The sequence below is a fragment of the Hemitrygon akajei genome, chromosome 12 (assembly GCF_048418815.1).
Source record: "Hemitrygon akajei chromosome 12, sHemAka1.3, whole genome shotgun sequence".
NCBI classification, from domain to species: domain Eukaryota; kingdom Metazoa; phylum Chordata; class Chondrichthyes; order Myliobatiformes; family Dasyatidae; genus Hemitrygon; species Hemitrygon akajei.
In genome coordinates, this window is record NC_133135.1 from 6,141,280 (window position 1) to 6,164,859 (window position 23,580).

Genomic DNA, 23,580 nt, shown 5'->3' on the forward strand with positions numbered 1-23,580 from the left:
TATTATTTTGCCATCACAGCCAAAATGCTTCCCACCATTGACCACATCTACATGGAGTGCTGCCACAAGAAAGCAGCATCCATCATCTGGGCCACACTCTCTTCTCAATACCACCACTGGGCAGGAGGTACTGCAGCCTTAGGGTGCACAGCACTAGGTTCAGAAACAGTTATTACCCCTCAGACACCAGGCATCTGACATAGCACGGATAACTTCACTCACCTCAACTCTGAACCGATACTATGCCATATAATTTCACTCCCACGGACCCTTAACAACTCATGCTCTCAGTATGTTTCTTTATTCGTCTTCAGGCCACCACACCTACAGGGGCATAGACTGCTGGCAACAGCTCACTAGAATCCTCTGAACTCGGGTTGTCTTCTAGTATTTCAAGCTGTAGCCCAAGAGATCCCAGCCTGGGGTCCAGAGACCCCTCTGTTAATGGTAGGAGTCCATGGCATAAAAAAAGTTGGGGACCCCTGGATTATAGCCCATTGAAGATCCTTTCCCTCCCAGGGGTGTGATCTGTTGGCATTTTTGTAGCACTGAGTTTTTACAGGATGGGGTTACTAGCTATATGCCTGACCCATCTCCTTTTACAGCCGGGCTTGGGAGTGTCCATGGCGGAGCTGATGTAGGTGTACTTTGATAATAAATTTACTTTGAACTTTTATCTTTTGCAGAGCCTGGCTTCTCTGATGGCCTGATGCATATTTACAAGTATGAGGGCGTTATTCTGTCTGGACTTCCAGAAAATGGTCTGAGCAGAGCTGGTGTGAAAATAAACTGCAGACTGTCCATTATTCCATGTGGACGTGCCACCTACCTCCTTAAGGTAGACTGGATAATTGGCTTTTCTTTAGCGGGAGCTAATGGAGGGATCTGAAGGAGGTTTTCAATTACATGAGAGAGAGTCTTAGACTGGGTGTCAGTGACCACAGGGTGTGGGTTTAGGGTGAGGAACAAGAGGGCTAGAAAAGAGTTGAGAAGAACATTTTCAACCAGAGGGTGCCTGGAATGAGGTTGGGATTGCAATACACGTGTGTCTGATAGTTAACACAGAAATAGTGGAATGAATGCAGGAACAGACCACTTGACCAATTTGTCCTTCTAAAGTCATAGGGTCATAGAATCATAATGAAACGAGCTTAGTGGCCCATCTAGTCCATGCCAAATTGTTATTCTGTCTAGTCCCATCGACCCAGACCTGGACCATAGCCCCCATAGCTCTCCCATCCATGTACTTTTCCAACTCTCTTAAATGTTGCAATTGAACCTGTATTCACCACTTCCACCAGCAGCTCGTTCCATACTCACACCATCTTTGATTCCTCCCTCAGGTTCCCTTTAAACATTTCAATTTTCACCTTTAACCTATGACCTCTAGTTGTAGTCTCATCTAACCTCAGTGGAAAAAGCCTGTTTGCATTTACCCTGTCTATACCCCTCATAATTGTGTACACCTTTATCAAGTCTTTTCTCAGTCTCCTCCACTTCAGGGAATAATTCAATATTTCCCTGTAGCTCAGTTCCTCAAGTCCTAGTAACATCTATGTAAATTTTCTCTGTACTCCCAATCTTATTGATATCTTTCCTGGAGGTCATTGGCCAGAACTGCACATAATACTCCAAATTTGGCTCTCCAATGTCTTATACAAGTTCAACATAACATCCCAACTCCTCCAACTGTACTCAATACTCTGATTGACCGAGATATATATAAAATTGGGGCAACATCGTCTCAAGTATTGCCACTTGAGATGATGGGTTGAGCTACTCTGGGTTTCCCAGTGAAGGTGCTTCTCTGGTGTTGCAGGGGAGGGAGCTCTAGAGATGATGAAGCCTGAATTCGATAAACACACAGCACAAACCATTTCCAGGAGTGTTTGATGCCTCTGAGCCTGTACTGAGTGAAGATCTAACCTGTTCAATCTTTCCCTATCAGCTCCTCAGGTCCCCAAGAGCACTTGGCCAATTGATCCATCCCTTTTGTGTTCTGCAGAAACCTTTCCCAATTTTACCCCATCTACAACCATCTTGAAAGAGTAGTTTGCAATGGGTAACAGGACTGGTATCATCTAGATAGGGAAGTGTATATTTATAAGGCATAGCTTTATATGACTCTATATCTTGAAATCTGCCTACGATTTTCTTATGCAGATATTCTCCTAAAACCACAGTCCTACAGATAATGTGCTTTAATGACAATGTTTAAGGGTTTAACACAAGAGATTCTGCAGACAATGGAAATCCAGAGCAACACATGTACTTTAATGACAATGGTTTATGGGTTAAATGTAACACATTGTTATCCAGTCATTAGGAGTGACCCTCAAACATTTGAATCTTCCAGGTCAGGTGATCCTTACCTAGTGTTTCCACTCCACCCCCTTATGTGTCTTACTATCCCACTTCCTCCACTCCCTTCTTCTAGTCTCACCCATTCCCCCATTACCCCTTACCCCTCTCACTCCTTTCCCCTCTCCCCTTCTGCCTCTTGTCCCTTCCCCCTCTCATCCATTCCCCTCTTGACCCTTCCCCGCCCAGACCCCTCTCCCCCTGACCTTTCTCCCCTGATCCCTCTCTCCTGCCCCCTCTCTCTCCCAACTCTCCCTCCCCCATTATGTGTTAATACATTCATGAGTATGGCATGTCAGCGTAAAGTCTAATGTAACGCTTTACAGTGCCAGTGATTGGGGTTCTATTCCTGCTACTGCCACTGTCTGCAAGCAGTTTTTACATTCTCTCCATGATCACGTGGGTTTCCACCGGGTGCTCTGGTTTCCTCTCACGTTCCAAGGACGTACGGGTTAGGGTCAGTGAGTTGTGGACACGCTATGTTGGTGCCAGAAATATGGTGAAACTTGTGAGCTGCCCCCAGCACGTCTGAGAACATTGTTGGTTGTTGATGCAATTGACATGTTTCACTGTATTTCTATGTTCAGGTGTTGATGTGATAAAGTTAATTTTTTTCCTTTCCAATTGTTTCAAACCTAGATCATGGATTTTCAGATTCAGGAATACAGTGGAGTGTGGCCCTGGGAACCCTTCACCTCTGCACACAAGCTGACTCAGAGACTGGCCGCTGAGATAACCAAGCCTGTGAGGTTCAAGTACAGCAATGGACAAGTGGGCAACATCCTCGCCCCGGCCAACCTGCCTGAAGACATCCTGAACATCCACAGAGGCATCCTCAATATCTTCCAGATCACCATCAAGAAGTCACAGAACTTCTATGAGTTGCAAGAGGTATCTTTGCCCTCTCCCCCGGGTCCTGGCTGTACTGTAGCAGTAGGGCTTGATATTACTAATAGGTTCAGAATCAGAATTGCTAACCTATATGATGTGAAATTTGTTGTTTTGCAGCAACAGTATAAAGATATAAATTAGTGTCATTGAGACATAGGAAAGTACTGCACAGAAACAGGCCATTCAGCCCATCTATCCCATGCTGAGCCATTACAAAAAATAAACAGTGCAAAAAAGGAATAACGAGGTTGCTTTACCCATGAACCCATATGGGTTCATGGACCATCCAGAAATCTGATAGTGTAGAGGAAGAAACTCTTCCTAAAACATTGAGTGTGTGTTTTCAGGCTCCTGTACCTGCTCCCTGATCATAGTAATGAGAAGAGGGCGTGCCCTGGCAGGTTAGGATCCTTAAAGATGGATACCGCCTTTTTGAGACATCGTCTTTTGAAGGTTTTCTCGATGGTGGGATAGGTTGTGACTGTGATGTAACTACATCTGGATGGTACAAATGGAAAAGTACTAACCAAATGCAGGGCAAAGTGTACGGTTGCAGGGAGACGGTGTTGTGTAAGGCCAATTGAGAGATCTAGAGATTATTGCTATTGTACGAGAGGTTCATTCGATATTCTTATACCGTAAGGGCAAAGTCGAAGCTTTCTTTCAGCTTGGTGATACGTGGTTTCTGTTTTTTTCATGTTCTTCCCAATGGGAGGGGCAAGGAGAGAGAAGGTCAGGGATGGGAGGGGTCTATGACTATGCTGATTATTTTATTTTTTATTTTATTTAGAGATCCAGTTTGGTAACAGGCCCTTCCAGTCCAACGAGCCCACGCTGCCCAATTACACCCATGTGACCAATTAACCTACTAACCCATATGTTTTTGGAATGTGGGAGGAAACCAGAGCACCCAGAGGAAACACACACTGTCACAGGGAGAACATACAAACTCCTTGTAGACAATGATGGTAATTGAACCCTGGGCGCTGGTGCTGTAATGGTGTTACCCTAACAGCTATACCACTATGCTGCCTTTTGCCCTCTCACCTGAAACCTATGCCCTCTAGTATTTGACCTTGCCATCCTGACAGAAGGCTGACTATCTTACTTACACCTCTCATATTTTATAAAGGTCTAAGACGATAAGACATAAGAGTAGAATTAGACCATTCAGCCCTTCGTCTGGTCCACAGTTCTATCATGGCAGAGTTATTAAACCTCTCAACCCCATTCTCCTGCCTCCTTCCCGTAACCTTTGACATCAAGACTAATCAAGAACCTATCAACCTCCACCTTAAATATGGCCAATGACTTGGCCTTCACAGTTCCCTGCGGGAATGAGTTCCACAGATTCACCACCCTCTGGCTATAGAAATTCCTCTTCATCTCTGTTCTAAATGGACGTCTAAATGGACTACCAGACAGGTACATGAGTTTAAGGTGGAGGGTTATATGAGGGGCAGGGTTTAAGGGTCGGCACAACATTATGGGCCGAATGGCCTGTACTGTGCTGTATTGTTCTTTATCTCTCTATTCTGAGGCTGTGCCCTCCGGTCCTAGACTCTCCCCCACCCGAGGAAACATCCACTCTAGGCCTTTCAATATTTGATCAGGTTTCCCCTCGGCCTCTGATGTTCCAGAGAAAGCAATCAAAGGTTGTCTGACAGTTCCTTACCCCTGAATCAGAACCAGGTTTACTGTCACTGACATCTGTCATGATATTTGTTGTTTTGTGGCAGCAGTACAGTGCAATATATTAAAAAAAAACTAAAAAAGTTAGAACATAGAGCAGTACAGCACAGGAAAGGCCCTTTGGCCCACAACGTTGTGCTGAACCAATTAAATTAGTAATCAAATGGACAACTAAACTAATCTTTCCTGCCTACACAATGTCCATATCCTTCCATTTCCCTCACATCTATGTGCCTATCTAAATGACTCTTAAATTCTCTAATATTTCTGCCTCTACCACCACCCCAGGCAGTGCATTCAGGCACCCACCAAAAAAAAACTTTCCCCTCACACTTGCTTTGAAATTAACCTCTCTCCCCTTAAATACATGCCTTCTTGTATTAGGCATTTCAATGCTGGGAAAAATATATTGTCTGTCTGCTCTATCTGTGCCTCTCATAATCTTATAAATCTTTATCAGATCTCCCCTCAGCCTCCACTGCTCCAGAGGGAACAACACAAGTTTATCCAGCATCTCATTATAGCACATAGCCTGTAATCCAGGCCGTATCCCGGTGAACCTCTTCTCCAAAGCCTTGACATTCTTGCTATAATAGTGCGACCAGAACTGTATGTAATACTCCTGATGCAGCCTAACTAGAGTTTTATAAAGATGCAGCACTTCCTGACTTGACTAATAAAGGCAAGCATACCAAAAGCCTTCTTAACCACCCTATCAACCTGTGTAACCACTTTCAGTGAGCAATGAACTGGAACCCCAAGATCCCTCTGCTCATCAGCAGTGTTAAGGGTCTTGCCTCTTTACATTTGATCTACCAAGTTTCAACACTTCATACTCGGCTGGGTTATTTCTCCGAGCATACCTGCAACCGTGATGTATCTGTTACCATAACACGTATCTAAAAAGTACACAAGTAGAGAAAAAAAGGAGCAAAATAATGAGGTAGTGTTGATGGTTCACGAATATGCTCTCATCCAGGCCCAATCCTGGAGAACCTCCTCTTCGCCCTCTCCAAATCTACCACATCCTTCCTGTAATGCGGTGAACAGAACTGCACATTATACTCCAAGTACAGCCGAACCAAAGGTTCATACAACTGTTACGTTACTTTCCAACTTCTCCACTTAGTGTCCAAAGGACATGTCTAATGAACCCAAAAATATAAGCTGAGATATTCAAATCTAGTTTGTGGCCAGCATGATGAACTGCTGAATGGTCTCAGTCCGAGACATCAACTGTACTCTTTTCTGTAGATGCTGCCTGGCCTGCTGAGTTCCTCCAGCATTTTGTGTGTGTTGCTCGGATTTCCAGCGCCTGCAGATTTTCTCTTGTCTGTAATAAACTCACGTTACTTTCTGTGCCCACAGGCTGGAATTGAAGGAGTTTGTCTTACAAATTACATCATTCAGGAAAACAAGAAAGCCAATCGCATCACCGTCACTAAATCGAAGGACCGGAACAACTGTCAGGAGAAGGGCATGCTGTTCACCGGTGCTGCCTATGCAAGTCGCAGCCCTGTTTTCCAACAGGTAATCAACTTTGCTTATTGTCATCTGACTGTACATGAGAACACCCAAACGAAACAACGTTCCTCTGAACTACTGAGCGTATCACACACAGCACGTAAACTAAAACATCACTATAAATATGTTAATAAAGCGTTAGATTTTAGTGTTCTTGGTGACCAGCAGTGCCTTTCAGTCACAGAAAAAATGAACAGGTCAAAAAATTCCACCATTGATTGGAGCCACTGTCCTAGCCTGTTGCCACCTTGGGACTTTGAATGTTTTCTCTTCCTATTGAATAATTTCTCCAGCCTTTCCTGACCCCAAATATTATCCACAAAGCAGGGAAACATTTCCATCCTGACCCCAGTCACAAAAATAATAACAATAACATTTATCGCTCATGTTTCATACAGATGATGTAGTTCAAAGTGCTTTACAATGAGATAGGGTGCAACATGAAAATAAAATTAAAATTAAAAATAAGCATGAAGATAAAAGACAAGAAGATGTTAGATAAAAGCAAGGTCAAATAAAGAGGTTTAGAGCTGGTGTTTGAAAGTGCTGACTGAGTCTGCATCCCTTATAGTTTTAGGAACAGAATTAACTCAAAAGACATGAAATGGTGTGGCTTCCTATTTTGCTAAAATGATTTTGTTTTATAATTACAAATGTGAAATCCCAAATATATTCCTTGGAAGAAGTAAGACAGAATCTTATTTTTCATTTGATATCCTCCTTCAAGCTATACCCCCAATAGAGATGTATGGGGTGTCCAGAGAGGGGTAGCATGTCTCATGAAAGGGCTGGCCAAATCCGTTGTGGGGTAGCTCATTCACTTTTGGTCCCCACCAGACACTCAGCTCCCACCTGTGGCTCTAAGTAGCTGTTTGCAAGCGACAGCAGCCACACTGTGTAATACCGCTTTGACAGGCGGGCTAAACCAGGTGAGGGTAGTTAGTGGGCCCCATACCCTGGTGAGGTAGGGACATGCCTGTCCCTGCATGTGAAATCAGCTCCAGTGGACTGGGCAGATGAGATCTACAGTGAGATCCACTGCCAGGAAGGTGGTTCTACAACACTTCATGGAGAGCAAAGGACATGACAAGGCACAGAAGCCATGGTCATCCACTATATCCAGCCAAGGCCCCATTGTGACTACTCGTACCACTGGACCCAGGCTTCTGAGGTTGAAAGAACTGAACTGTCCCAGTACGATTCCTTTTCAACTTTAAAAACTCTTCCTTACACTCTCCTGCCATTGTTGGATATGACGGACAACCACCTTCATGCATTTCAGATCAGAAATAGGTACTGTTTCATCATTTCTTCAAAGCATGGATGTTTGGAATCGGGACCCCTAGTCCTCGGTCTGTGAGTGACCCTGCTTGCCTTCACTCACTTTGCTTGATCAGTTTCTTAGCCAGTGATGCATTTTGTTTTTTTCAGCGCGTTCCAGACTTGCCTGAGTGCAGCCCCAGCCTCAAAGACGTGCCTCAATGTCTTTAGCCAGAGGGTTGTGAAACAATCACAGATGGCTGTGGAGGCCAAGTCGGAAAGCAGAGGTTGACAGGTTCTAATTAGTAAGGGTGTCAAAGGTTACAGGGAGAAGGCAAGAGAATGAGATTGAGAGGGATAATAAAATCAGGCATGATGGAATGTTGGGGAAGACTTGATGGGCTGAATGGCCTGATTTTGCTCCTACTTCTCAAGTTCTACACCTCTGAGATAGGGTGGGTTCTCAGTGACCTGACCTTGTTTCCTGGCTCTATTGGTGGTTAGCTATGGAAGATTAACCACGATGCTCTTGTCTCACCTGCAGAAGGGCAGGAACATCCGAGCTGCCACAAATTTCATCCTGGTCCTGAAGCCAACAGCTTCTGGCATGATCCTGCAGGAAGCCAGAGTCCACGAGGTGCACCAGTTTACACCCTTCCATGAGCGCGACGGAGTGGCTGTAATTGAGGCAAGGTAGGCCGTGTACATTGAACCATTGAGCGGAGCCCAGTGTCCGTAGTGACCGCTGGATTCCATCACACTCAGACCCGAGAGTTCCCAGTGTGACAGAAAACTCTGAAAGCAGGTAAAAATTAAGCAAACAATTAAAATTACATGATAACAATGAGCCACACCACCCAATTACACCCATGTAACCAATTAACTTACTAACCTGTATGCCTTTGGACCATGGAGTAAACCAGAGCCCCCGGAGAAAACCTAAGCAATGGTGCCATTGCAGTATGGTGATTAATGCGATGCGGTTACAGCTTGGAGTGTCAGAGTTCAGAGTTCCATTCCAGCATCCTCTATAAGCAAGTTTGCTTCGTCTTGGCCTGTATGCGTGGGTTTCCTCCAGGTGCTCAGGGTTCTTCCCACAGTCCAAAGAAGTATGGGTTAGCAGGCTAATAACAAACGCATTAAAGAGATAATGGATGCATTGGTCATGATATTTCAAGATTCATTTGGTTCTAGCATGGTCCTGGAGGACTGGAAGACCGCTAATGTCACTCCACTCTCTAAGAAGGGAAGAAGGCAAAAGAAAGGAAATTATAGACCAGTTAGCCTAAACTCAATGGCTGGCTAAGTGTTGGAGTCTATTACTAAGGATGAGGTTTCATGATACTTGGAGATTAATGATAAAATAAGTCAAAATCAGCATGGTTTCTGTAAAAGGAAATCTTGCTTGACAAATCTGTTAGAGTTCTTTGAGGAAGTAACAAGCAGGGTGGATGAAGGAGAGGCAGTGGATGTCATTTATATGGATTTTCAGAAGGCATTTGATAAGGCTGCTTAACAAGATAAAATCCTATAGCATTACAGGAAAGATACTGGCATGGATAGAGGAATGGCTGACAGGCAGGAGGCAGCAAGTAGGAATAAAGGGGCCTTTTCTGGTTGGCTGCCAGTGACTAGTGGTGTTCCTCAGGGGTCAGTATTGGGACCACTACTTTTCACATTGTTTGTCAGTGATTTAGATAATGGAATTGGTGGCTTTGTGGCAAAATTTGTGGATGAAATGAAGATCGGTGGAGGGGTAGGTGGTGCTGAGGAAGCAACGTAATTGCAGTAGGATTTAGACAAATTGGAAGAATGGGCAAAAAAGTGGCAGATGGAATACAGTGCTGGGAAATGTATGATGATGCATTTTGCTAAAAGGAACAATAGTGCTGACTATTAGCTAAATGGGGAGAAGGTTCAAACATCAGAGGTGCAGAGGGACTTCGGAGTCCTCGTGCAGGACTCCCAGAAGGTTAATTTACAGGTTGAGTCTGTGGTAAAGAAGGCAAGTAGAAGGTTGGTATTTGTTTCAAGGGGAATAGAATATAAATGCAAGGCGATAATGCTGAGGCTTTATCAGACACTAGTCAGGCTACACTTGGAGTATTGTCGACAGTTTTGCCCATATCTCAAAAAGCATGCGGTGTCACTGGAGAGAGGCCAGAGGAGGTTCACAAGGATGAAGAGTGCGTGGGGATCTCATTGAAACCTACCAAATGTTGAAAGGACTAGATAGGGTGGATGTGGAGAGGATGTTTCCTATGGTGTGGCATCCAGAACTAGAGAGCACAGCCTCAAAATTGAGAGACGACCTTTTAGAACAGAAGAAAGGAGGAATTCTTTAGCCAGAGTGGTGAATCTGTGGAATGCTTTGTCACAGACTGTGGTGGAAGCCAAGTCCATGGGTATATTTAAGGTGGAAGTTGATCATTTCATAGATATGGCGAGAAGGCAGGTGTATAGGATTGAGTGAGATCAGGAATCAGCCATGATGGAATGGGGAACAGACTTGATGGGCTGAATGGCCTAATTCAGTTTCTATGTCTTATGGTCTTAATTGGTCATTGTAAATTGTTCCATGATTATGCTAGAGTTAAATTTGTGGGTTGCTGGATGGTTTAGCTGGATTTATCAGAGAACCTGTTCCGCACTATATCTCTACATAGATAAGTAAACAGAATTACAAAGGTGAATGTTCTTTGGAAGCAGAGCTACTTTCACAAAACTAATATTTGAAATGTAACCTTGGGTTAACCTGAGCCTTCAGTTCAATGTTGGCACTAAGTAACGGAGACAAGGTGGAGACAAGTTGGCTGGGATGCTGGCTGCAACGAGTGGAGACAGAAAGCAAGTAGTTTCAGTAACAACTCAAAGGGCTGGAATGGCCTATTCTGCATTGTATTTCCTAAATAAAAAATAACTATTAAAAAATGAATAAAGCTATTCAATAAATATATCTCAGCTAAAATAATTTGAAGGACTGCTTTTCGTCTCGGTACATGTACATACACCTATTTACTAGTTTACCAAATGCACCAGTTTGACCTCTGAACCATACCATTTGCAGACAGAAACTTGCGCTGGTTGAAGTCAAAGCTGCCATTAGGAGCCTGCCACAGGTTCAGTTTGTAGAGCGAGGGACCCTGAGGTATCGTTACAGTGGGGACGTGCTACAGAAACCTTTACAACTAACTCATCTACAAAATATCAAAAAAGCGGTAAATATCCCAGTTATCCACAATCTCTTGTCTCCCTTTCCCTTTCTAATTAAGAAGTCTGTTGTTAATCATATTAGCTGGCTAGTGGTGTAGTGGTATCCACACTGGACTTTGAGGTGAGTGTTCCTGGGTTTGAATCTGTTCGGTTTCTGCACGCTTTGTTTCCATGCTGGGTTGAGCATCAGCTCAAAAAGAGAGCTAAAAAAGAAAAAAATGGTGAGGTAGTGTACACGGGTTCATGGTCTGTTCACAAATCTGATGGTGGAGGGGAAGAAGCTGTTCCTAAAATGTTGAGTGTGTCTTCAGGCTCCTGTACCAACACCCTGATTCAGATTCAGATTCAGTTTATTGTCATTTAGAAACCACAAATGCAATGCAGTTAAAAAATGAGACAATGTTCCTCCAGAATGATATCACAAAAGCATATGACAAAACAGACTACACCAGCAAATCCACATAACGTTTGGCAATCCCCAATCCAGAGTGCAGAGAGGCTGCTGCGTATTAATATTGTGCTACCGTCTTAGCGCGTTCCCCGGAAAGGAACTCCAAATCCACCAGACAAAACAAGACCAAAAACTAAAGCTACAAGACCTGCACAAAACCACATAGTTACAACATATAGTTACAACAGTGCAAACAATAGCATAATTGATAAAAAACAGACAATGGGCACAGTAAAAATAGTCCAAAGATGTTAAAGGACTATAAGTTCAAAAGAAATCACCACACAGTTTCCACAAGTCCCCAGGGTCCCGACAGACTCGCCATCCCACGCTGGCGGCAGAAGGGAATACCCCCGCTATGGACTTCCACAGCGCTGCCCGACTCAGCCTCGCAGACGCAGCACACAATGAAAGCTCCGTTGAACCCAGCCTCACAGACGCAGCACACACCGAAAGCGACCTGACTGCAGTGGACTCTGAGTTCGTCGAACCTCCGAGCTGACGACCATCCCCTCCGGCACAGCTTCTCCGAGCACCATCCTCTGCCGAGCGTATTAAGATGGCCCCACCAACGCCCATCGGCAACGCGACCCCGAGGACTGGGGGCCTGTTCTTCCCAGCAGAGTCCCGGACCTCACAGCAGCAGCAGCAATGAAGAAGGTCTTCCTGGAATTTCCCGATGTTCCTCCATGCTCCCACGTCCATTTTCAATTGATTATGATTGCGCACGGCACTTCACAAATAACAGATAATCAGCTCCGGAGTGGCCGCTGCAAGCTGCGTCGTGCCGCCATCTTGGAAATCTTGCAATGAGAAGAGGGCATGTTCTGGGTGATAGGGGTCCTTAATGACAGGTGTGCCTTTTTGAGGTTATCACATTTTGAAGATGTGCTGGATGTCCCTCAGCCTCCTTTGCTCCAGGGATTCAAAGATTCAAAGTACATTTATTATTAAAGTATGCATGTGATATACAACCCTGAGATTAGTCTTCCCAAAGACGAACCTGTTCAAAGAAAATATCAAACTCCAATCTTGCAAAAAAAGAACAAATCATTAAAGCGGCAAAAAATGAGCAAAAAACTCAGAATATAAAATGTCAAATGACAATAAGCCAGTTCCAACCTGTCTTACTCCACTCCATAAGTAAAGTCCACCAGTCAGGCCACATTCTGGTGAACTGCATCGGTCAGACTGCACTTGGAGTACAGTATTGTGAGCCTCTTATCTAAGAAAAGGTGGCATTGGAGAGGGTCGAGAGGAAGTTCATAAGAATTATCCCAGGAATGAAAGGGTTAACAAACAAGGAGCAGTTAATGGTTCTGGGACTGTACTCACCGAAGTTTAGAGGGGGATCTTATTGAAACTCTTCAATACTGAAAGGCCTCAAAAGAGTGAATGTGGAAAGGATGCTCACTATAGTGGGGGAGTCTAGGACCACATAGCACAGACTCAGAATAGAGGGATGTGCATTTAGTACAGAGATTTGGAGGAATTTCTTTAGCCAGAGGGTGGGGAATCTGTGGAATTCATTGCCACAGACAGCTGTGGAGGCCAAGCCACTGCGTATATTTAAAACAGAGTTTAATAGGTCTTGATCAGAATCAGAATCGCATTTAATATCACTAGCATATGTCCCGAAATTTGTTGGTTATTCGGGCATCAAAGGTTGTGGGGAGAAGGCAGGAGAATGGGGCTGAGAGGGATAATAAATCGGCCATGATAAATGGTGGAGCAGACTTAATGGGCCGAATAGCCTAATTCTTCTCCTAAGTCTAGAGAATTTCCTTGGCACTCTCTCCGGTATAATCACATGCTCAAGATAATGGGTGGCACAGTAGTGTAGTGGTCAGCACAACATTATTACAGCACCAGTGATGGGTGTTCATTTCCTGTCGCTGTCTGTAGGAGTGTTTTGTGTTCTCCCCGTGCTTCAGTTTCTTCCTGCATTCTAAAGATGTACCGGTTAGTCGGTTAATTGGTGACATGGGTGTAATTGGGCGGTGTGGGGTCCAAGGGTCAGAAGGGCCTGTTACCATCCTGTATCTCTAAATATAATGAAAGTAAAAGAAAACACAAAATAAATAACTTGTTGGGATTAGCTGAGATGGTTTGGATAGCGATGAATTTAACATTTCAGGAAGAGTTTCTTCCCCTCCACCATCAGATTTCTGAATGGTCCATGAATCTATAAACACTACCCCACTATTTTGCTCTCTATTTGCACCATTTATTTTTCTATTTTTTATTGTAACATAGCAATTTTTTATGTATTACTCTGTGTAGATGCCCAAAGCTCCCTGAAAGTAGTGACACAGGTTGATAGGATGGTAAAGCAGGCGTATGTATAGCTTGCCTTTATTAGTCGAGGTACTGAGTTCAAGAGTCAGGAAGATTTGTAAAACTCTAACCAGGCCACATCTGCAGTATTATGCCCAACTCTGGTTGCCCCGTTATAGGTAGGATGTGGAGACGTTAGCAAGGATGCAGAAGAAGTTTACTTGAATGCTCTTGTGCCAAGATGAGGCCATTATCAGGGTGGAGAAACAACACCTTATATTCTATCTGACTAAGCTCCAAACTGATGGTATAAATATTAATTTCTCCTTCTGTTAAAAAAAAAATCCGTCTCCTTCCCCTCTTCCTCTCTTTCCCACTCTGGCCTCTTACCTCTTGTCACCTGCCGATCACCTCCCCCGGGTCTCCTCCTCTTTCCCCTTCTCCCATGGTCCATTTCCCTGTCCTAGCAGATTCCCTCCTCTCCAGTCCTTCATCTTTCCCCCCCAATCTGGCTTCACCTGTCACCTTCTAGCTACCCTTCTCCCCCTCCCCCCACCTTTGTATTCTGGCATCTTTCCCCTTCCTCTCCTGTCTTGATGAAGGCCTGAAACGTCAAATGTTTATTCCTCTCCACAGATGCTGCCTGACCTGCTTGAGATCTTGCAGCAGTTTGTGTGTGTTGCTCTGGATTTTCAGCACCTGCAGAATCTCTTGTGCTTATTACCAGGATGGCGCCTGGGTTAGGGGGCAGGAGCTGTAAGGAGAGGCTGGACAAACTTTGGTTGTTTTCTCGGGAGAAGTGGAGGCTGAGGAGAGACATTATGAGAGACATAGATAGAGTAGCCAGAATCTGTAACCAGGGTTGAAATGTCTAATACCAGAGGGTATGCATTTAAGGTGAGAGAGAGTAAGTTTAAAGGAGGTGTGTGGGACAAGCTTTTTAGACGGAGTGTGCTGACTGGCTGGAATGCATTGCCCAGAGTGGTGGTGGAGGCAGGTACAGCAGAAACTTCCAGGAGGCTCTTAGACAGGCCCACAAATGTGCAGAGTGTGACACAGTGTAGGCAGACAAAATTAGTTTAGTTGGGTATTTGATTAAGTTTAATCAATTTACTACAACATTGCGGGCTGAAGGGCCTGTTCCTGAGCTGTACTGTTCTGTATTCAATGAGAGTGAAATTGGTCAGGAATACGAGGTGAATGGCTTCTGTCCAATTCAATGCAACGTCCTTCTGTAGATTAAAGCAGAGGTTGATAGGTTCTTGATTAGTCAGGGTGTCAAGAGTGTGGAGAGAAGGCAGGAGACAGGTTAATAAATCAGCCTGGATTGAATGGTGGAGTGGTCTCGACGGTTCGACTAGCCTGATTCTGCTTCTATGTCTTATGGTTGTGTGGTCTTCCTGTAGATTGTAGACACGCTGAAGCAGCTGGAAGCCCACTCAGTGCTGAAGGTCCACTCTGACACACCAGCCAAGTTTCTGCAGCTCGTCCAGCTCCTCCGATCCGCCTCGGAGAAGACCATCACCTCCCTGTGGGATAACAACCACAGTCCACAGATCCGGTAAACAGCTCCCTGTGGGAGAAAGTAGGAGCACATCGCTTGGCAGATCTGTCTTTCTCCTCACCCAGACCCCCACTTCTTCCATTCCCTCCCCCAGTGGCTTCAGTGAAGAAACAAGAGTCACAGAAAAAGGCTGAATTGGTTAGGGCTTTATTCCCTGGCATGTAGAAGATTGAGGAGAGATTTGATAGAGGGGTATAGATAGGGTAAATGCAAGCACTGAGGTTGGGTCAGACTAGAACTAGAGGTTATTGGTTAAGGGTGAAAGGTAAAATATTTAAGCGGAACATGATGGGGAACTTCTTCACTCAGAGTGTGGTGAGTGTGGAATGAGCTACCAGTGGAAGTGGAGGATGTGGGTTCTATTGCAACATTTAAGAGTAGCTTGTGTAGGTACAGGGATGAGAGGGTCCAGGCGCAGGTCAGTGGCATTGGGCTTTGTGTGTGCTCTAGATTTCCAGCATCTGCAGAATCTCTTGAGTTTATGGTTCGATTCAGTTTAGTTTATTGTCATATGCACCAGGGTGTAATGGAAGCCCAATCATAAGTATACACTAAAGTGATGGAAGAGGTGGAGTTAAGAAACAGAGAAGGTGGCAGCCCCAACAGGAAGGGGATGTAAGAGAGGTGATTGGTTCTGGAGCTTGACAGCGGTGGGGATGAATCTCTTTGTTAGGGTCCGGTCCGGAGTCCGCCTTCCGGATCTTGCTCCGGTCCGCAGACTCCGGACTCGGGGCCTTGCAGCCAGCCCTCCTGTCACCCGGATCCATTGGATCATCTTGGCTTAAGGAGGTACACCTGTTGCCTATTAGGGGACAGGTGTTTATAAGGGGCTCGGGGACTGGGCCTAGTTGTGGGGTTGTCCTGTTCTGAAGCCGGTTTAACTGCTCTGTACCTGGTCCACCGGCTCTGAATCCTGCTCGGAATCCTGCTCTGCCCTGGTTGCTGGCTCGTTCTGTATATGGTCTATCCGGTTGGTCTTGTTCCCCTGCTTCTCTCCTGTGCACTGGTCCCGCTGTTCCGCCTTATTCTACTTGCTCGCGCTGCCACGCTGTCGGTCACCTTTCCCAAATTACCGGTGTATCATGGTAGTCCTGTTGTTCACCCTGGACCCAGCTTCCTTCTGATCCCTTGCCTCTGTCGGGCAGGTCGGCCGGACTGCCGCTGCCCAGCGGGGGTTCTGCCCCGTCCTACTCGTTGCCCCCGTCGGGGAGGTCTGACTGGACTGCCGCTGGCCGGCGGGGGTTTCTGCCCTTTCCACCTATTGCTCCCTAAGGGTTGTGCACCGCACCTGCCCAGGCCTCCGTGTTTTCCGCCTGGGAGGCGGCCCTGCCCCGGATCCATGTGGCCCTCCCTAAGGACTCCTACCCTTTCCTCCCCTCGTTTCCCATGGGTTGTGCCCCGCATCTGCCCAGGTGTCCGCGACTGGCCTAGGCCTCTGTGTTTCTGCCTGGGATCCATGCGGCCCGCCATGAGGGATCCTCCTGCCGGCCTCGCCTGAACTCTGGGACCCTCCTGCCTGCCTCGTCTGAACTCTGGGACCCAGCCTCACCTGCCTTACCCCTCACATGCCATGGCATCCCCATCCTGTCCTACCCCTAGTACCTCAGTGTCTGCGTCCTGCGTTTGGGTCCAATCCTGCCCCTGTTCCTGACACTCTTCTTAACTCTGGTCTTCTGGTCTTTAAAGCTCCTGGATTTTCTCTCGGAAGGTAGAAAGGGAGGAAAGGGGGTATCTGGGTGACAGCATCCCTGACGATAATCGTTATCTTCACACTCACTAACCCCTCCATCCCAGATACCAGTGAAAGAGGATGAGGGGTGACTTGATAGAGGTGTGCAAGACGATGAGAGTCATAGATTGAGTGGGCAGTCAGACACTTTCTCCCAGGGTAGAAATGGCTAATACCAGCAGGTGACTGGAGAGAAGTATGTGAGGATGTCAGCTTGCACAGAGTGGTGGGTGTGTGGAATGACTGTTGGGAGTGGTGGGAGAGGCAGATACATTAGGGGCATTTAAAGGAGTCTTAGTTACATGGATGAAAGAAAAATGGAGGGATTTAGGGGAGGGAAGGGTTAGATTGTTCTTGGAGTAGGTTTAAAGGTCATGGGCTGAACGGTTTTACTGTGCTGTAGTGTTCTATGATCTAATCATCGGCTGGCCAAATATCTCTCTTCTCACTACTTGCATTGGGATGTTTTGGGTTCAATTATCTCTAACCACAGACTCCTGCCAAACCAGGTTATTGCTAAGGCAGTAACTTCCCATTTCGTCCTAGCAAGAATTTCTCCTCCCTTGTGTCCAAATGCTGCCCACAGAGTGTGAAAGTGTTCTGTCTTTGTTCCGGCACGTCAGGCGCTGGATTCTGTTTGCGCTTCCTGCTGCGGGCACAGTCGATGCTCTGCAGTTCCTCAAGACCAAGATCCAGCGGTTCGAGGTCACGATGCTTGATGCAGCCCGGACTCTGGCCCTCGCCATGCATCAGGTCACAGCTGACCTTCACACCCTGTCGATCGTCAAGGTGAGTCCGAACCACTCTTCTGCATTTCCATGGGGGAGTAGATTTGGGATGGAGATGAGGAGGAACTGTTTTTCCCAGAGAGTGGTGAATACAGTGGAATTCCCCGTCCAAGTGTGGAAGACACAGCAAGGAAGGGGTTAAAGTAGTGTGCTGACTGAACAGAGTGCCGACACTGTAGGGTCATAAGCTGAACCAAACCTGTGACAGCAGGAACATAGAACAAGGAACAGTACAGCACAGGAACAGGCCCTTCAGCTCACAATATGCTGTCGACTTGCACCACCAGGTTCAAGTACAGTTACGAGCCCTCAACAATCAGGCTCTTAGACAAAAGGGGATAACTACACTCATTCTGTTCTGATGTTCCCACAACCGATGGTCTCACTTGAAGGACTCTTTATCTTGTTGTTTCATACTCATTGTTTATTGCTATTAATTTATAGTTACATTTTCACAGTTGTTCATTGATTCAGTTTACAGTTACTGTTCTCTAGATTTGCTAAGTATGCCTGCAGGAAAATGAATCTCAGGGTTGTACGTGGTGACATGTATGTACTCTGATAATAAATTTTACTTTGAACCTTGAACTTTAAGTTAGTAATCAAATGTTGAATTAAACTAATCCCCCTTTGCCTTCACAATGTGCACATCCTTCCATTTTCCTCACATTCATGTGCCTATCTAAACATCTCTTAACAGTTTCTAATGTATCTGCTTTTACCACTTCCCCAGGCAGCACATTCCAGGCACTCACCACAATCTGAGTAAGAAAAACAAACTGATTTGCCTCTCACATCTCCTTTGCACTTAAACACCCTTACCTTAAATTCATGCCTTCTAGTATTTCAACCCTGGGGAAAAGATATCTGTCTACTTTATCTATGTCTTTCATAATCTTATAACCCGCTATCAGATTGCCCCTCAGCCTCCTCCACGCCAGAGAAAACAACCCAAATTTGTGCAACCTCTTGCTTTCTAATCCAGACAACATCCTGATGAACCTCTTCTGCTGGACTCCTCTTTGTTACAGCCTTTCCTGAGTGTGGATGTAAGGCAAAAACCAAGATCACAGGCTGACAGAGACAGTGTGCAGACATAGTACAGGTGCCTTAAGCACAGGTTGTTGACATATCATTGTTTTCAATTTTTCAAATGCTTCTTGACAAGGCACTGTCCACACAAACTTTACATTCTTCTTCAAGAGGTTAGTTAATGGAAGGGCAACATTAGCAAAATTCTTACAAAATTTTCGATAATATCCTACCATTCCCAAGAATCTTCTGAGAGTTTTTTTCCCCGTTGGAGTGGGAATCTCTAAAATTGCCCGAACTTTTGCCTGAACAGGAGCTACCTTATCTTGACCCACAACATAACCAAGGTAAGTCACAGTGGCATGTCCAAATTCACTCTTAGCTAAATTAATAGTTAAGTTAGCTTTTGAAAGCCTTTCAAACAATTTCTCCACCGCAATAATGTGTGCTTCCCAAGTATCATTTCCTGTCACTAAATCGTCAATATAAGCATCAGTATCTTTCAATCCCTGAATCACAGAGCTAATCATCCTCTGGAAAGTACCTGGAGCATTCTTCATCCCAAATGGAAGAACATTATATTCATATAAACCAGATGGAGTTACAAATGCAGAAATCTCTCTACCTCTTTCCGTTAATGGAACACGCCAATACCCTTTCAATAAATCAATCTTTGTAAGGAACTTTGCTTTTCCAACTTTATCTACACAATCATCTACTCTAGGAATTGGATATGCATCTGTTTTCGTTACAGCATTCACCTTCCTATAGTCCATACAAAACCTAATACTACCATCTGGTTTTGGCACCATAACACATGGTGTACTCCAATTCGAGTTAGAATGTCTAATAATATCATTCTCTAACATATATTTAATTTCTTTCTCAGCAAGTTCATATTTTTCTATGTTCATCCTATATGGGTGCTGTTTGATAGGTTTGGCATCTCCAACATCTACATCATGTGAAGCCTTCTCGGAACATCTGAAAACAAATCCTTATATTTAAAAATTAATTCCTTCATCTGCTATTTCTGCTCTAGCTGTAAGTGTGCTAATTTCTCATCAATATTTTCCAGAATGGTTGAATTTGGTAACCTAACAGAAACAATGTTGGATTTAGAATGAAATTCAGATGAATCATCTATCATATTCCTAGTTACATCAAACTCATTCTCACTAACCACAACAGTCACAGTATCAGATTGTTTCCCAAAATATGGTTTAATCATATTTATATGGCAAAGTTGTGTTGACCTTCTACGATCTGGAGTTTTTATTACGTAATCCACATCATTGATTTTAGACACAATTTCATAAGGACCATGAAATCTAGCTTGTAAAGGATTCGTTTGCACTGGGAAAAGAACCAACACCTTATCTCCAGGCTTAAACATCCTCATCCTAGCTTCTTTATCATACCAAGTTTTCATTTTCTCCTGAGCCAATTTTAAATTTTCCTTGGCTAAGCTACAAGCTTTATGTAACCTGTCCTTAAATTTCAAAACATAGTCCAACAAATTAGTGTGTATTTCCTTACTAATCCACTGTTCTTTTAATAAAGCTAAAGGTCCTCTAACTCTATGCCCAAACACAAGTTCAAATGGACTAAAACCTAAAGATCCCTGTACTGATTCTCTTACTGCAAATAAAAGTAAGTTTATACCCTCATCCCAGTCACTCTCATTTTCCACACAATATGTCCTAATCATATTCTTGAGGGTAGAATGAAACCTCTCCAAGGCACCTTGCAACTCTGGATGGTATGCAGATGAAGTGATTTGCTTAGCTCTCAATTTATAAACTATCTGTTGAAACAATCCAGACATAAAATTACTGCCTTGATCAGTTTGTATTTCCTTAGGTAATCCAAAATAAGTAAAGAATTTTATAAGGGCCTTTGTCACAGTTTTAGCTTTTATATTCCTAAGTGGTACTGCCTCTGGAAACCTAGACGAAGTACACATGATAGTCAACAAATACTGATAACCAGTTTTTGTCTTTGGTAATGGACCAACACAATCTATAATAACTTTAGAAAACGGTTCACCAAATGCTGGAATAGGTTGTAATGGAGCTATTGGTGTAACTTGATTTGGTTTACCCACAATTTGACAAGTATGGCACATTTTACAAAACATCGCCACATCTTTTCTTAGACCAGGCCAGTAAAAATGTTTTAAAATCTTGTCCACAGTTTTCCTTACCCCTTGATGTCCACCTAAAGGCACACTATGAGCTAAAGTCAAAATCTCATTTCGATAAACTTTAGGGACAACTACCTGGTAAACAACATTCCATTCCTCACTTGCAGGAATTGTAGGTGATCTCCACTTCCTCATCAACACTCCTTTTTCCAAGTAATATCCTACTGGCACCTTCTCAATTTCACTATCTAGTAAAGCTTGTTCTCTTAATTTTATAATCTCAGGGTCTCTATTCTGCTCTGCTATCATCTCCTTCCGAGACAGAGATAAATCTTCATAGTCAGACTTACTCCAAGAATCTTGTTCAAACGAAGGTAAGAAAGTCTCTGACACATTCTCAAAACTCGAATCCTGAGTTGAACAGTCATGAGTAACAACCTCATTCTGCGCATCAATCTTTTTAGCCATAGCTCTAGTCACAACACAGGAAGAATCTGTGTTAGAATTCATCTCTGGTTCCTCTAACTCCATTGTCAAATGCACTTCAGGAAAAACTTGTCCACCTGCCAAGTCATTACCTAACAATAAAGAAATACCCTTCACAGGTAAGCTATGCTGTAATCCTACTTTAACAAATCCTGTAACTAACCCTGACTTTAAATTTACTTTATGCAAATGTACAGGCATAAAATCACTCCCAACACCTCTTATGTAATTTACCTCACCAGTATCACTCTCTTCATTAAACTTCAATACACTGTCTAACATCAGTGATTGAGAAGCTCCAGTATCCCTAAGGAATTTTATTGGCACCAGAGTAGATCCTTCTTTCAAGGATACAAACCCTTCAGTTATAAAATGATCATATCCCTTTTTAACTTGATCAGACTCTAAAAAAACCTCATTTGTGTTTATCAAACCCTGTAATTTTACAGGTGCTTCAGTATGTTGCACACAAGCATCTGGAACTGCTTCCTTCTCTTTCTTTTTCAATCTGAAACAGTTAGCTATTACATGGCCAGGTTTCCTACAATAGTTACAAATAAGACCAAACTGTCTTTCCTTCACAGGTTTTTCTTCCTCCTTACCTTTCTCATTAACTTCTGATTTAATTTCTGATTTACCTTGAGTCTCCGTGTTATTTTTCCTCTTAAAAATTCTGCCCTGAGGAAATTTGTTCTTATGGATTAAAACATACTCATCAGCTAATCTAGCACAGTCCTGCAATTTATCAGTATCCCCCTCATTTAAGTAGGTCCTTACTTCAACAGGAATGCTTCTTTTAAATTCCTCCATTAAAATCAGCTCTTTCAATGTATCATAGTCCCCATTTACATTTTTAGAAGAAACCCATCTCTCAAAACACATAGCTTTATCATAGGCAAATTCCACATAAGTCTTTTCCACAGACTTCTTCAAACTTCTGAATCTTTCTCTATATGCTTCTGGGACTAATTCGTATGACTTTAAAATATGCATTTTCACAATATCATAATCTAATGCTTGCGCAGCAGTTAAAGCTGTGTAAACTTGTGCTTTACCTTTAATTACACTCTGTAACAACACTGACCATTTATCTTTCGGCCACTCTGACATCCGAGCAATAGTTTCAAAATGTTGGAAATATCTTTCCACTTCTGTTTCACTAAATGGAGGGACCAATTTAATTTCTTGACTAGCAACAAACGGCTTTCTAGAACCAGAAGACTGATTCCCAGACCTTAATTCCGCCATTGCATAATCAAATTCCCTTTTTTTCTGATCAGCTTCTAACCTACAATGCTCCAACTTCATTTGCTCGATTTGCAACTGCATCTCCAGATTACTTATTGGAAACAACTCTAAAATCGATTCATCAAAAACACCCGAATCCACATAGTGTGACGCGATTTTTCTCTGTATTACAGCCTTTGATGTAGTCTGCAAAATACCTTTAAGTTGCAATCTACTAGCTATCTCAGATACCTCAGTTTTTTCCGCCTTCACTAACATCTCCGCGCCTGGCGAAACCAGAAACTCATCAATATTCATTGTTGCCGAATACCACACACAAGCCAATCAAACAAAAGAATCGACAATTCCCCGTTTCCAAAACACCGACTCAAAATTTAACAAGCATTTAAACTCAAATGATCCAATCTGGACGCAGCCCCCATATTCATGTTACGGATTCAGGCAACAACAAATATATGAGTTAGGCAGGGGTTTTTATAACAAATAACACGTTTATTAAACACTGAAAACAAACCCCCCCAAAAGTAAACAAATCACTAATGTAACCGGAAATCAGCTGCTGTGCGGCAGCTTGAACAGTTCTTAAAGCGATATTGCAAAAACAGTTCTTCAAAGTAGTATTGTCAAAAGTTCAGAATGCTCACAGTCCATTTAAGGGAGAGACTTTTTAAGACGATTTAAATTCTCTTTCACGTCGTGTTGCTCCGGTTCCCAAGATCGAACTTTTCCCACAATGAATTTACGTACCGAAACGAAACGGCTTAAAGGCACTGACCTTTCCTTTACAGAACTATTCCCAATCCTTTCTGCTATTTCGCAGGGATTAACACGAGAACAGTCAACGAATTCCTTCCGAATAAGGATCAAACAAGGTCGAACCTGTTTCACCGTCGAAATCGATTCTCCTCGATCTTTATC

At 43.8% G+C, this 23,580-nt stretch overlaps 1 protein-coding gene across 1 annotated transcript in view; it reads left to right on the plus strand.

The window, feature by feature from the left end:
* The first annotated feature begins 709 nt into the window (after positions 1–709).
* The window catches only part of LOC140737426 (vitellogenin-like), a 114,684-nt gene continuing 91,813 nt past the window's right edge, over positions 710–23,580 (plus strand). Inside the window, 7 exon segments of the mRNA XM_073063913.1 lie at positions 710–838; positions 3,001–3,252; positions 6,313–6,474; positions 8,273–8,463; positions 10,796–10,946; positions 15,076–15,230; positions 17,586–17,751. Coding sequence (XP_072920014.1) covers positions 710–838; positions 3,001–3,252; positions 6,313–6,474; positions 8,273–8,463; positions 10,796–10,946; positions 15,076–15,230; positions 17,586–17,751 — 1,206 coding nt within the window.